Below are 14,751 nucleotides of genomic sequence, written 5' to 3' on the forward strand. Positions count from 1 at the left end.
CACTACTGTGTGTGTGTGTGTGTGTGTGTGTGTGTGTGTGTGTGTGTGTACGGATGCCGGTGTTTCTGCGAACACCGATTTGCGGGCGCCTTTAGGCCTGGTGGGTGTGGCCCTGTTGGCGGACTGGCCACACCCGAAGCCACACACCTGCTGCTGATCAGGGCTCGTCGGGGGAGCTACTTAGGAGAGTCTTGGAGCTCCCACCGATGCGGGATCATTGCGTGAGACTCCACGTTAGTCACCCAGTTTAGGTTTAGCTGTTTAGTGCATGCCTGCTATTGTTAAGTGTCCTGACAGCTGCCGCTATTGTTTCCCGCGGGAGGAGCATGGGAGACCCGAAGGGCAGCGAGCACCGGGAGTGCAGACACGGAGCAGAGAGCACAAGGAGGACACGACACGGGAGTCTGGGGAAAACACGGGGATTTATTGTTGTTTTGCACCATACACTGTAAATAAACGCACTGTTCGCACACAGAGCACCGCGCCTGGGTCCTCCTTCCCTACACCCCCCACGGTCTGCCAGCTAGACCTTGACAGCATGATGTGTTGCTTTTTGAGACGTGTTACCTGTTTCAGTTTGTCAGTCAGCTTCTATTGAAGTGATTTCTTGATTCAGCAGGTCTGTCAGTAATCAGGGATGTGTTTAGTGAAAGTGAACTCAGCTTTCTAAAGAATGTGTTAATCAGTTAATTTATGATTTAACAAGATGGGCGATTACTTTTTTACACAGCACCAGGCTTGGATGACTTTTCTCTGTTAATCAATGAAATCGTCATTTATTTATTTGACACCACTGTATCATCCATGGACACACTCACCACCTTCTTTATCTTCTGCATCTCTAACCTCCAGTACAACAAACAGACAACACAGCATGGTCATCGTCTTCCTGCTGGTCATGAAGCTACAGTGTCAGACTTTGTGGGTTAATGTCTGTGTTGATGGAAACAAAGGAGACACAAAGATGTGCAGCGAGGTAGGAAACACTGGGGATGCTCTGAGCATCCTGTAACTGCTCGTCTTTATTTAATCATGAATTAACTGTAATTAAACACATTTTTAGAAAGTTCAGTTTGGTCTCAGCAGTGGAGGTGAGGCCTCTCCAGAGGTGTAGCACAGCCAGCAGTGCAGGTGGAGACCCTTTGGAGGCCCAGGAGGAGGTCAGTGGGAGCAGAGCAGTACTCCATCAACACTGCGGTATAAGGGACCAGCAGAGGGGGGCTGAGCTGGAGGTTGAGGGCAGCAGAGGCAGCACCATCCACTGGGCTCCACTGAACTGGAAAGTGTGCTGAGCTGGGAAATGGAGTCCTGGTCAGATGAAGCTGGAGAGTGAGAACTTCCCAAGTCCCTGAGCCACAGCAGCAAAACATCTACAAGCCATCATTGTTCCAGAGTCTCCTCATGAATCCTCCACAAACCTGCTTCTGTGGAGTCTGAGCAAAAGTCTTTGAACACATTGAATCTGCTGATCCATGACTGGTCAGAGCATCCTGTAATGACAGAACAGGGACTGGACCTAAAGGTTAGATTAAGGTCAACATTATAAACTCATCTTGTGTTGGTTTGTATACAGAAGTCCACAGAATACAAGAGAGAAACCAGGAGCACATGAGGGAGGATCACAAGGAAGTGGGAACATCAGCTTTGACAGTGAACAAAGGAAAAACAGGGATATAAACTATATGGACAAAAGTGTTGGGCCACAACTGTTAATCTGTGAATTCAGGTGTTTTTAGTCTCATTGTCATGTGTTTAAAATGAAGCTCTTAGCCAAGCAGTCTGCTTTTACAAACACTGGTTACAAACACACATGTGTGAGAGGTAAACTGGTAAAGCTGGTTGGATGAGCAGTCAGGAAAACCCAAATCTCATGAAAGCCTCTTTGTTGTGAAAAAGCAAAAAACAGGGATATTCACTATTTGATATAATATTAACAGAAACAGGCTCTTTGTAAAAAAGTTCATCTGGATTTGAACATAGTTTCATACGTCGGGAATATCAGGCTGAAGTTTTCTGTATTTAAGCGTTAACATGTATGAAAGCAGTCTGATGATTTTTAAAGAAAGTGTCTCGTGTAGAGCTGCAACGATTCATCGAGTAATTCCAATAATTCGATTATAAAATTCTTTGCTTCCATGTTTCACAGACCTCCAATAGAAACGTGTTTATGAGCAGCGTGTGAATAAAAGTCTGAGCACATTAAGCCCACACAGCCTCCAGTGTTAAACACAAACACTGATAACAGCAGCAGTGATGATGCTGTCACAGTTTAACGTGGAGGCGGAGTCTGTTTACACAGAGAGGCGGAGTCTGTTTACACACTAAAATAATGGATAGCTGCAGGCCTGGTCTCGTGTGTGAGAAGCTGTAAATCAAATATCTTCTACCTGCAAAATTCCTTCAGTTTTATTTCTACAGCAGCAAATGACAACAACAGTCACCTCCAGGAGTTTCTACTGTAAAGTAAAGACTCGACAATAACAGAGAGAAACTCCACCAATCAGACGACCCCCCTATGAGAACGGTGACGGTGGGATCATCCTCATGTTCTTACAGCGTGGTTACAGCGTGGCTATGAAATCTCCACCATGTTAAAGAGTTTTTGGACACTCGATGGGAAACTGCCCGCTCAGGCCCAGCAGTTTGCTTCAATGACCTGGAGAAGAACGCAGGAAATCCTCCAAGGTTTCAAACATGTTTCAGTCCTGGAAATGTGCAATACTACCTGCTGCATTATGAGCTTCAGTAATGAGCACAGCAGTGGACTCAGTGAGTGTTTCCATCACATCCAGGCCCAGAAGACTTGGAGGAAATGAAGATTTTGTTCTTCCACTTATTTCCTGTCATATTCTGCACTTCTTACTTCTTTCAGCTGCCCATGAAATAATGAAAGCTTTCTGCAAGTGTGAGATTATTATGCTATCATATGTTACCTTATATCTGTAATCAAAGTAGTTGAATTATGATACTGCTGTAGATCATATTATACCCCTTAATATAGAGTGTGTGATCAGTATGTAGTTTTAGTTTGCATTATACTTCTGACTTAAAAGAGTGTGAAAATCATTAGATCTTTTAGATTGACCTGTATTATTCGACACTGTTGAATGTGTAACACTGTTTCTTGGCATTTCATACTGCTGAATCATGAAGAGAATGTTCTGTGTAGAGGACCTTGTGCTGATAATGGAAGAAACAGACCACATTCCATGCCCCCACCTTTGCTGAGAGTGTAAAGACAAGGAGCCGAGGTCATAACTTAGGCGCCGTAAGAGAGAAAGAATGTGAATGTTTAGGCTTTTACGACTAGGTGGGGGCTACTAGAGGCTATAAGAAGCTGAATAACCCGTCACCATTTTGAGACTTGCTGTGACCCTCTACATGCATCTCTCCCCATCATGATGGTTTTGTGCTCATAAGTGTTGAATTGTATGGAAATAAAGAATTGTTGATTGAGTATTTATACACCGAGTATTGTCCTTCCTTCAGCCCAAAGATTGAAAGAATTGGGAGATTTTAACAACTTGGTGCCGTGACCCGGATCTTTGGTGTGCTGAGGAGGTACAGATTTGGCCTGTGGTGAGATCGTGGGGCGAGGCGAACAGAGGGCCGGCCTAAAACAGAAAGGTAAGCACAGCCTGTTGTATTATAAATACCAAATGTGCATATTGGGCTTTCCAAATTAATCTGTTCGCTGAGTTACACGTATTTTCACATTAAATTGTCGGTGTCTGGTTTTTGGCGCGAGATACTAACAACATAAGTTGAGGCTGAATTCCAGTGTGTCATAGGAACTGCCTCTAAACAAGAAACTAATAACATACTACGTTGAGTCTAGTTGCAGCCCACTTTACCTTCCACATTTAACTTTGTTTAAGACTGGCTTCTGTGGCAATAAAATATAGAAACTCTTCCGGAGATGCAGCCATAAGTTCAGTACATTGAATAGAGGTTTGAAGTTGGTTTATGGTGCGGTTGTGCTCCGATTGATGCGGCCATAAAATTAGTATAAAATTAAGGTAAAGCAGATGCTGGCTTACGGTGCGGTTGAGCGCCAGTAACGCGTTCCGTAGGTTTTGGTTTATGATGCGGCCATGTTCTGGTGATGCGGCCATAAGTGCTCATAAGTGTTGAATTGTATGGAAATAAAGAATTGTTGATTGAGCATTTATACACCGAGTATTGTCCTTCCTTCAGCCCAAAGATTGAAAGAATTGGGAGATTTTAACACAAGAAAGACAATAAAGATCAGTTTGATTGTCAACATGAAGTTTGTTTTTATTTGACAGCATCAGCTGTTGCATCAAATAAGGAGTCAAAGGCAGCAAAGAGCTGTTTGTGTGTTTTTGGAGTGGATCACTGCGGCTTTATTCACGTGTCCTCTCTACAGAAGCTCACTGGCTGTTGGGAGGACCCGGACATTTCCCTCTGGGTTGTTTGGCTCTGTTGGAACTTTGAGGAAGAATAAATCTTATAAAAGCTGATCTCTAATAATTCTCTCTGTAATGTTCAGTATATGTGTGCGTGCTGTGATTGGTGTTTTCCCTGTGAGTGTTTGATGTGACACCTGTAGCTTTAGCTCACCTTGAAAACAGAGGTTATGTCTTTGGTAGCGTGTGTGTGCGTGTCGTTCTGTGTGTGAACACGACAGCTCGAATAGTTGTGAATGAACTCTGATCAAACTTTGTAGGGGTGTAGAGCGGGCTCATGTTAACAATCTATTCAAATCTGGCTCACATCCACCCAAGTCTTCAAGGTCGACTTCATGATTTATTGATGGAAACTGAGAAAAAGCCTCAAACTTAGAAACTAGGATTGGAACAAGTGTGCTGTGGATCATCAACATGTAGAAAGGAGCACATGAAGATTTCAAATATCAGCTCACATCTGACCTCTGACCTCACTTTCAAGGTCAACAGATGGATCTGAAGGTCAAAGTGATAATAATGCTCTTTAGAGCCATTTTGGAGCTCGGAGCTCTTTTTCAAGGTCAAATAAGGTCAAACTTCCATCAAATGTCTCATGTTTCAAACTCTGTTTATAATTCTACTGTCTTTGTTTCTAATGGAACATTTACTTTATTAAACAATGAAATAGTGACATGTTCTACATCCACATCAATCACAATCATAGAAAATGTCAAATAAATGTGCTTGTGTTGTGTCCATGATGATGTTAACAAACAAACTGTGACAGAGCCTCAGACGTGATGAAGAAGCTGAATCAGCAGAAAGAGCAGAGCAGGAAGCAGCATCATCCACACAGGTGTGTCTCAGGTGAGTCCTGCTCCCACACTAAACACATCCACATCATATTAGCATGTGCTAACATGTGCTTCTGCTTTATTTCAGTCTGATATGTTTCCAGTCAATATGTCTGCTGTGTGTCTCTCAGCACTTGCACTAAATCTTGCCGTGTGTCTGTGATACTGCGTGATGCTAACAGACTGTAACGTCAGTGAGTCTGTGAGTATCTCTGTCACCTACAGCTTCCCCTGTGGAGCTCATTTCAAATGCTCAGGTTTCCACTCAGGAACAGGAAATGCTGCGTCTGCAGTTTGTCTCCTTCAAACTAAAGTGTCTCAGACACGTGCAGCACGTGAGCACAAAGATGTTTTTGGTCACGTGGTGGGCACGAGGAGCTCTCAGTGAGTTTGGAGCTGAAACATCTTTGACTCCCAGAGTTCATCTGTGAAAGTGAAACAAGCAAACATGGATATTTAGGAGCCTCAGACGGTGTGATGATGATCATGAAGCCAGGAAAGAAACAAAGAGAGAAAAGAACAGATTGGAGATCAGAGCTGAACACACACTTTTTTAAAAGCATGCAGGAGCCGTGAGGACGAGCACGGATTCATTCATTCATATCTGCACTGTAATCTGAACTCTCTCTCCCTCTCTTTCTAATCTCATGTCTGAAGGTGAGAAGGACACCGTCTCCCTAACAGAAAAGCTTCTCCACCCACACAGCTGAAGAAGAAGAAGATATTTACAGTGTGTACAATGGCATCACTCTTCCACACACAGACAATCACTTGTTGATGCAGCGTGGTCCAGCTGGGAGTAAGGAGGTAGGAAAGCTGAGCCAGTGTTCCCGCTTTAAAGAAGGCACCTTCAGCCAATCACTGACTCCACCCACAACTCAGCATAGTGACAAATACTCAGTACAGGCTAAACAGCACCACCCTCAGGCCAACATGGAGAAAAACATTCCCACTGAAACAAGACAAATGATGATCTGGGCTCCAAACATTCATATCCAACACATGTAAAGCCTTCAAACGTCATCTGCTAATGTTTCTGTTTATTCTATGATTATTTTAAAATGAGCTCACAGCCACCTGTCGTCCTGCTGAGCTCCACCAAGGGGCCACTTTAAGGACCTGTCAGATAATCTTATTAGTCAATCATTATCTTATCATTTTACAATTCTCTTTAAACTTTCAGCAACAGCCGTTTAACTTCAGTGATCCTCAGAATGTCTTTGATATCCAGGAGTTTTACCCACGTCCAGTGAAAAATGACAATCAAATGAAAAAATCCACACTTTTTCTTCTTTGAGTGAGTTCCTGAAGAGGGTCTTATATCTGCCAGACTCCCAGAAACTCAGTGTGTTCAAGAGTGAGCTGACAGTCAGAGTTCCTTCAGTCTCAGCGTGATCCAACCATATTTGTGTGAACAGCATCACAGAGGATTCAGCTGCTTTAAATGGGACAGTGTGAGTAAATAACAGGGACTAGAAAGAGAGAGCAGAGTTCTCCTCAGTAACACCAGGATACCTGACCCCCTCTGAGTCTCGCTTCCCCGCCTCCATCATTTAGTGACGGCCTTCTCTACCATGTCTGTGCCGAGCGCTTTGGTCAGGGCCAAACCTTGTGTAACCATGGCAACTACAACATGACAGCATTCAGAGAGAAACTTGTGAGCCCACGACTACATTAGATGTTTGCTCTGCTGAATCCAGCCAGCCCCTACCTGGCTTTAGTCATATGGGATAAAACGGTAGGGCCAGAGGTGGAAGTAACAAAGTACAAATACTCTGTTACTGTACTTAAGTAGAGTTTACAGGTATCTGTACTTTCTACTCCTTACATGTTCAAACAGGCTGGTTACTTTAGGTTTAACACATTTGAGGGGAGTTATTATTTCATCAGTGCGAGCCTTCAAACATCAAAGTGATTTGAGCCTAAACAGAAACACATGAAAGGAAATCCTGTTCATTTATTAATCACATAAAAAGAGACCAAAGAGTCAAACTGTGAGTCACAGTCAGGGCTTAAAGTGGGCCATGTTTTTATTTGATATGTTTTTGGGACAACACCTGAACGACTGCAGGTGTCTGTAAGTTGTGTTAGCGCTACTTTAGCATCTAGCTAGCCCTGCTGAAGAGGAGCGAGCATAAAGGGAGGAACGTTTTTGAAGTGTCAGCTCATTTCAAATGCAGCGTTTCTATCAGCCCAACAAACATCAGCAAACACACAAACTGTTTGTGTGCAGTTTGTCTCACAGTGAGTTGCAGCTAAAGGTCCAGCTGCTGTATTTCACAGGGAGAGAAAAGAAAGAAAAGAAAAGCTGCTGTAGGAGAGGAACCCAAGCTTTGGCACTTAAAGTACTTTAACTCCTTTATTTCATGCAGACAGCTTCAGCATTTGTTCAGCTTCAGTTTTCTTTCTCACATGTGAGTCTGCTTTCTCTGCAATCGTGGCTCAAGAGTTGGGAGTTCGCCTTGTAATCGGAAGGTTGCCGGTTCGAGCCCCGGCTCGGACAGTCTCGGTCGTTGTGTCCTTGGGCAAGACACTTGACCCGTTGCCTACTGGTGGTGGTCAGAGGGCCCGGTGGCGTCAGTGTCCGGCTGCCTCGCCTCTGTCAGTGCGTCCCAGGGTGGCTGTGGCTACAACGTAGCTTGCCATCACCAGTGTGTGAATGGGTGAATGACTGGATATGTAAAGCGCTTTGGGGTCCTTAGGGACTAGTAAAGCGCTATATAAATACAGGCCATTTACCATTTGAATGTAACAGAAAAACACGACTAGAATTTACACAAACGTGTTTACAGGCTGACTTTAATGTGTTTCTACACACGCTTGTCCTCTGGTCATGTGGTTTGTAGGAAGGCTCCTCTTCCTCAGAGGATCCACCTGTGCTTCCTCTCCTCTCTCCTCCACCTGTTACAGTGAGGGAACGTCCTCCATGATGGAGGAGCTGCTGGAAAGTGCTGAGAGTTTCCTCCAGAGTGAGACCTCTGTCACAGTTCAGAGGATCTACGGCAGCAGAGACCTTCATGGACACTAAAAGTCTCAAACACACAACAACAACATCACACTGACTCCACTCTGACATCACTGATCAATAATCAAAGAACACACAGATCAAACTGATTGATCAGCCATCAGAGGAGTCGGATCAATGGAGCTGCTTCTGTTCCTGATGTCCCCTGTTTGATCCTGGACCTGAACTCTCCCTGCAGAGGAGACACAAGACAGTCAGAGAGACACACACACATGAAGAAAACTTCCAATTTTTGGCCCACACAAAGACAACATGTAAATTACACACACACACACACACACCCCTACACACACACACACACACACACACACACAGTCAAACACAAAAAATGCAAACCTTTAACTTTGAGCTGCACTGTTTTGTCAAAGTCGAAAATAGACCTCAGTATCCCTCTTCTGTCAACTCTACATCTGTATCTCCCACTGTCTGTCTCTGTGGGGTATTTCAGGGTCAGACTGAGGTCTCCAGTTTTCAGCAGGTCTTCATTCATCTTCGTTCGGTCTCTGTAAACCTGGTGCTGTTCTTCAGGCTGGTCAGAGCCGTTCTCATACACGTGGACCTTCCTGTTGTCGTAGTAGTATCTTCCAAAATTATCCTTCCACTCCACTTTAGTATCTTCAGGCAGGTTTTGTGTGGTTTTGAAGGGCAGCTGGACAGACTCCGCCCCCTCCTCCACCTCCACCTGACAGACTGAGAGGACAGCAAACACAACATGAGCTGTACAAAGTGTGATTGGTGTTGACAGAGCAGCATCATGTGACTCTTGTTCTGCACTAAATGAAGCGATGGAGTGGCGCCTCCTTCAGGCAGAGAAATAATTATTAGAGCAAAAACAAGAGTGGAGCTGCAAATAAGGCCGAGAGGAACGCTGCAGAAAACTGTTCATGTGTGAATTCATCACTTCATAGATTTATTTGAGCACTAAAATCAGAGCTGCTTCTATTTCTAATATGACAGCTGTACATTAGAGCTGGAACACTTTAAATGTGAGCCATAAAAACATGATACTCTACAAGTGCATTCAGCTCTGACACTGTCACATCATGAAGGAGACGTGGAAATCACTTTGTTACACAAATCAAAGTCAAATCAATTCTATTGATGGAATATTGTGTGATCAATAGACTGATCAGTTTCTAATCTGTCATCTATCAGCTGGAAATCCAGCAGTGTCAAACAGACTTGGCAGCAGATTAGGACCAAACACAAACACATTGAGACTTTTTCTTCATCAGCAGTTGCAGGTAAATTGCAGCAACAATGCGACTCAGACAGTTTCTCTATAACTGCAGGGCTTCCTGCGCTGCTGTTAGTCAGATACGGATCAACAGGTTGTGGATAGAAAGCAGATTCCTTCAGCAGAGGATCCATATCACACTTGAAGCATGTCGTCGGGAAACAATCAGTGAAAATGGGACACTTTGAGCCAATTTGAGGCTCAAACTCTGAACATAACCTGCTGCAGACCAGCTGATGTGTTCAGTTACCATGGTGAGGAATTTCACAATAAAGGAGGCGTACGCTCTGTCTTTTCCCGGCCCGACGCTCTGGGACATTTTGGACGCTTCAAATGCTCCCCTATTAAGGTGGATGAAGGGTGTAGTTTGGAGGTGCTGCTTGTTAAAGTGTGAAACAGCTCCTATCTGTGCAGGTATCTCCGCCCTCCTAAGACTCCATCAGAGTTGGAGCTGAACTCTCAGATGTTTCCTGCTCCATGGTTCTTATGTGTGATCACATGATCTGAGCTGCTGATTTTAAGATCCATGTTGATGATCTTACTGACTCATTTGCCACAGAGTTCCTCAGTACAGTAAATTCATTGGTTTCAAACAGCGTGTTGTTGGCCTACATATAACTGTGGGCTTCAGTATGAACTCCAGGCTTTGAGCTGATGTGTTTCTATCTGATCATTGATGGATTCTGTTTGAGATCATTTTTCCAAGTGATCAGGCAAAAGAAGCTGTGTCAGTACGCTGACGCTCTTTTCATGAGGAAACAGGAGAAACATGTTCATCAGTGTTTCCTACCACCACTGGTATTCCTCCTCCCTCACACACACAAACACTCTGAATGATCTGAACCTCCTTTGTACATCCACTTTAGATTCAACTGCACCTTTTAAGATCAGGACTAAACGTGGTGCTCGCTCGCTGCCCTGGATTCACAAAGACATTCACAGTCTGAAAAGACAATGCCGGAGGGCAGAAAGGAGACGGAAGAAGGTGAATCTTCAGCTCCGTCATCAAGAAATGAAAGCATGAACGACTGCTTTCAATGAACAGGTGAACGAGGCGAGGGCCGGCTATTTCTCTCCTTTAATTCATTCTAATAAGCACAGCCCAGAGCTCTTTGGAGCTCAGTGGAGCGTCTTTGACATCCTGCAAGTTTTCATCAGATTACGGCATCGAGTGAGGAACGTCTTCACTTTCTAAACTTTCTGAAGGATCAAATGAATGAGAGGAAATCCAAACCAGCAGCTCCTGATTCTTTTCTTGATGTCCCCGACCCCAGCCACAATATCTGAGCTTCTTTTCTGCCAGTCTCTGTGGAGGAGCTTTGAAGGACTGTGGCACAACTGAAACGCTCATCAAGCTGTGTAGATATGATTCCTCCAAAGTTCCTGAGTGAAGTTTGGGATGTCCCTGCCCCTCGGCTGCTTCCAATAATGAACACTTGTCTGTCCTCTGGCTGTGTCCCAGAATACTTAAAGACAGCCTGTGTGCAAGCACTCATCAAAGATCCAGCCTCCATCCTTCTGACTACAACAATTACAGAGCCAGCTCAAAGTTTCCTTTTAGAGCAGAACTTTTGGAGAACACTGTCTGTCTGAAGCTTCTTGAAGCGTTACGTCCATGCTAGAACTCCACTTTGACTCTGACTGTGGATCCTGCTGAAGCTTCTCCAAATAGTGGAGAAATGAAGACCTCCACAAGATCAGCAGACCCAGCTCAACAATGTCTGCAGGTGCTAACAGGTCAATCTTTGAGACGCTGAATGTTCCCAGTTTCCTGCTGTGAAACTAGAAGTGATGACTATTATTGTAACAGCACTACAGCTGGAACTGCTGACAGGGCTGGAGATGAACTGGATTCTGATTTCAGTCACAGTTTTGGCTTTCAGTCGTCATCAAAACACTTTGTTTCATTCATGTTGCTCTGAAGCTTTCCTTTCTTCTCATTGACGTGTTATGAACCAATCACAGCCCTTTCCTTTACAGCGCTCTGCTTTCACCCCTCCCTAAAAGCCCAAATTCACTCTCAGTTGAGTTCAGCTGGAGCCAAGATGACACAGAGAGCCTTTGGTCCATGAGATCTATCTAGGAGACATCAGTAACATCAGGTTTGTGTGAGCCGTCCTGTAGAACGCTTACATACAGCTGCTTCTGTCTCTGATCTCTGAGTATCTCTCAGCTTCAGCTGGGACTCCACCCAGGTGTTGGTTGGTTGTTGGCACAGGTGTAGAGCTGCTGCAGTGACTCACAGCTGCTTTCATCCAGTTTAAATTCAATGGTGACTTAAGCGTGTTTCATGTATGAAAGCCAATAAAGACAGAATGAGTGGTCAGAGGTGTCATAATGAGATTCATGGTCAGATTTACTAACAGTTCAAAAGCTGCTGTCTGAATTTACTAAAGAGCTGCAGGTCAGTCTGGGACTGAAACACGAGGAGCAAACTGGTGCCATGCTGCAGTCACAAACATGAGCTGATGGCTGATCTACCAGCAACGTGCTGCTTTATATACAAACATGCAGCCAATCATGACTCTGTCAGAGCAGCCAATCAGAGGAAAGCAGCAGATGAGGGAGTGTGAGGCAGAGAGTGATGGAGCAACCAGAATAATCCACAGTAAGCTCAGGTTTCACTGATGAGTTTCTCTGTGGAAACAGCTCAGATCAATGAGAGGAGGCTGAAGGAGGATCAATATGTTTGTGATATCAGGGAGAACTCTGCTGATAGAAGCTGCTGGGACTGTGTGAGGTCCTGAGGACTGAGACTCAGGTGGAGCTCAGGATTGATCAGAGGAGAGCTGCATGATTACAAAGTGAACTGTGAGGATCAGCTGACTGTACATGAACATGATTTAGCATCAGATCTGATCAGTTACACACTCTGATAACATCTCCCCCTCTCTGTGCAAATACATGAACACTGCTAGAAGCAACAATCACAACCACATCAGGATCAATCACATTTTGATTGCTTTTTGTGTTCCATTGAGAACAATCTGCAGTAAAGTGTGCGTCACAGACCTGATTTATTTCAACACTTTACTCCAAACTTTGAAAGTGAAACTCCTACAAACACATATGAAATAATCCAGCCACAGAAACTGTCCACAGCTTTCAGTCTCCACATTTACTGTGAACCTCTGCAGGAAACCCTGACAGCAGCTTTTTAGCTCCAAAGCAGGTTTAGCTGTGGTGCAGAGTGTTAGTGACTCTGCCCGTGGACACAGTTATTTCTGCAGGTGACCTTGTTACAGGTGGATTTGGAGGAGATTCCCTTTCAGAGCACTCAAAGCTTTGTGGCAGGGAGTTTACTGCAGACTGCAGCATGTTTAATACCAAGCATGATGTGAGCCTGATGTGGCTGATAGCTGCTTCTAGCAGTCCTCATGTATGTGGAATGAGAGGGGAGATGTTATCAGGACCAGTTGCTGATTGGACGTCTCAAAGCTGTGAGCGCAGTGCTGAAACTTTGGCTCTGTCCTGTAGCTCTTCACTCAGTCCTCACCCTGAGTGTTTAGAGCCCAGCCCCACATATTCCTGCTCCTCAGGAATTCTGGGATTTGGAGGAAACACAGCTAAACTGACCTGAAGCTAACATGGAGGTCAAGGGGGAGGAGCCACAATACAAGCTGCATCCAGCCAATGGGTGCACTGTTGACCCTGATCCCATGGATGTGCAGAGGGTCACATGTTTAGTCCCATTTGTAGAAATGTGTCCATAATGAAGACAAATGCAGTCACACAGCTCTGCAACAGCACAAATCACTCTGATGGAGTTTGTTTGTGCTGCTCTCAGATCTGTACAACACTGACATGTGTGTCAACATGCTGCAGACTCACAAAGATGTGCCGTGTTAGCTTCATGTGTCCATCTGACACTATATTATAGTGACTTGAAGAAATCCCTGCAGCATCACATGCAGAACAAACAGAGGCCACGTGTGGCACAGTTCCTGTAACGGGATGAATCCGTGGATGTGTCGGGATCTGACGCTGAATCATGTTGCTGTTCTTTTCCACATGGTACAGGTCAGCTGTTCCACACAGATTTCAGCTTTCTAGAAGAGTTAGTCTGGAATAAAGCAGCTCTCCTCTGGACCAATCCTGCCTCCAGCTGAGCCGTCACACACACACATTCACACACAGTCCCAGCAGTTTGTAGCACAGCAGTGATCCTTCTATCAGAAACATGCTGCTTCTCCTTCATCCTCCTCTCATTGATCTGAATCAGCTGTTTTCACAGAGAAACGCTGCACAAATCCTTCACTCCACTATTTCTGTCAGCAGATGACTCGCTCTATCATGGCTGCTGCTCCTTTTTCACTCATTTGTGCTTTGAATCAAATCTGTTTCTCATCATCACCATGAACAGGCTGCTCATCAATCAGCACATTAGCTGTAGATCAGCTGCACACTGATGAAGATGCTCAGACAGACGGGCACACAGAGGACTTTATGATCTGTTCTTAAATTCAGTCCAACATGGATCATTTCAGAGTCCAATCATCTCTGGAAACTTGTGCTTACATGGCACACGGTGCGCTGGGCTCCTTCAACAAATAGCACTACACCTCTGGTTGTCAGCTTCATCTCTCCATCGCTCTCCCCGTGGCTACAGTACAAGTGAGCTGACACATCCATCAGTGGAGACTGTGGGCCAGTAAGGAGCAGCAGCTGCCTGCAACATGGGCTTTACATTGAAAACAGCCACAAGTCTGGGCCTAACCACGCCTTTGGACTTCTTCTTCATTTCCATGAGATTTACATTTCAGGGAGTTCCCCTGGAAAAAGAGCCATTTTGAAAGCTGTTTGCTGACTTCATCAATAATCTGCTTCAATCATCCAGATGAGAATCCTGAGAATGGAGCAGCCCTGATAGCAGCTCATAGGATCACAGTGTTTTTCATTCAGCTGATTGATTTCACAGGTTAGGAGGTGAACAATCTAACTGTGCTCCTCCTTCCACCTTTGGACCACTCATTTAGTGACAGCCAGGATTTGACAATCAGCTGTGACACAGGAAAACATGAGGTGGGAAACTCTGGAGAAGATTTGCTTTTCTCTACAGGGGAGGCTCGCACATCTAATCTGCTCACAATCACTCAACTCACTTCAACAACATGCTGACTCAGTCATTTCTGCACGTTTGCTCATGTTACAGCCCTGACTTCAGTTCAGCTGAGGAGGAGATGAGGGAGGAGAGAGCAGTGGTGGAGGAGGCAGATAAGGAAGAAG

The 14,751-nt window shown here is 44.7% G+C and overlaps 1 protein-coding gene across 1 annotated transcript in view; it reads right to left on the reverse strand.

Annotated features, from left to right (window-relative positions):
* Positions 1-1,079: 1,079 nt before the first annotated feature.
* The window catches only part of LOC112845010 (uncharacterized), a 40,367-nt gene continuing 26,695 nt past the window's right edge, over positions 1,080-14,751 (reverse strand). Inside the window, exons 6-7 of the mRNA XM_025904528.1 lie at positions 1,419-1,490; positions 1,080-1,322 (exon numbers count right to left, since the gene is read on the reverse strand). Coding sequence (XP_025760313.1) covers positions 1,080-1,322; positions 1,419-1,490 — 315 coding nt within the window. The remainder of the gene's footprint in view (positions 1,323-1,418; positions 1,491-14,751) is intronic.

Source organism: Oreochromis niloticus, unplaced genomic scaffold (assembly GCF_001858045.2).
Source record: "Oreochromis niloticus isolate F11D_XX unplaced genomic scaffold, O_niloticus_UMD_NMBU tig00002388_pilon, whole genome shotgun sequence".
Lineage (NCBI taxonomy): Eukaryota > Metazoa > Chordata > Actinopteri > Cichliformes > Cichlidae > Oreochromis > Oreochromis niloticus.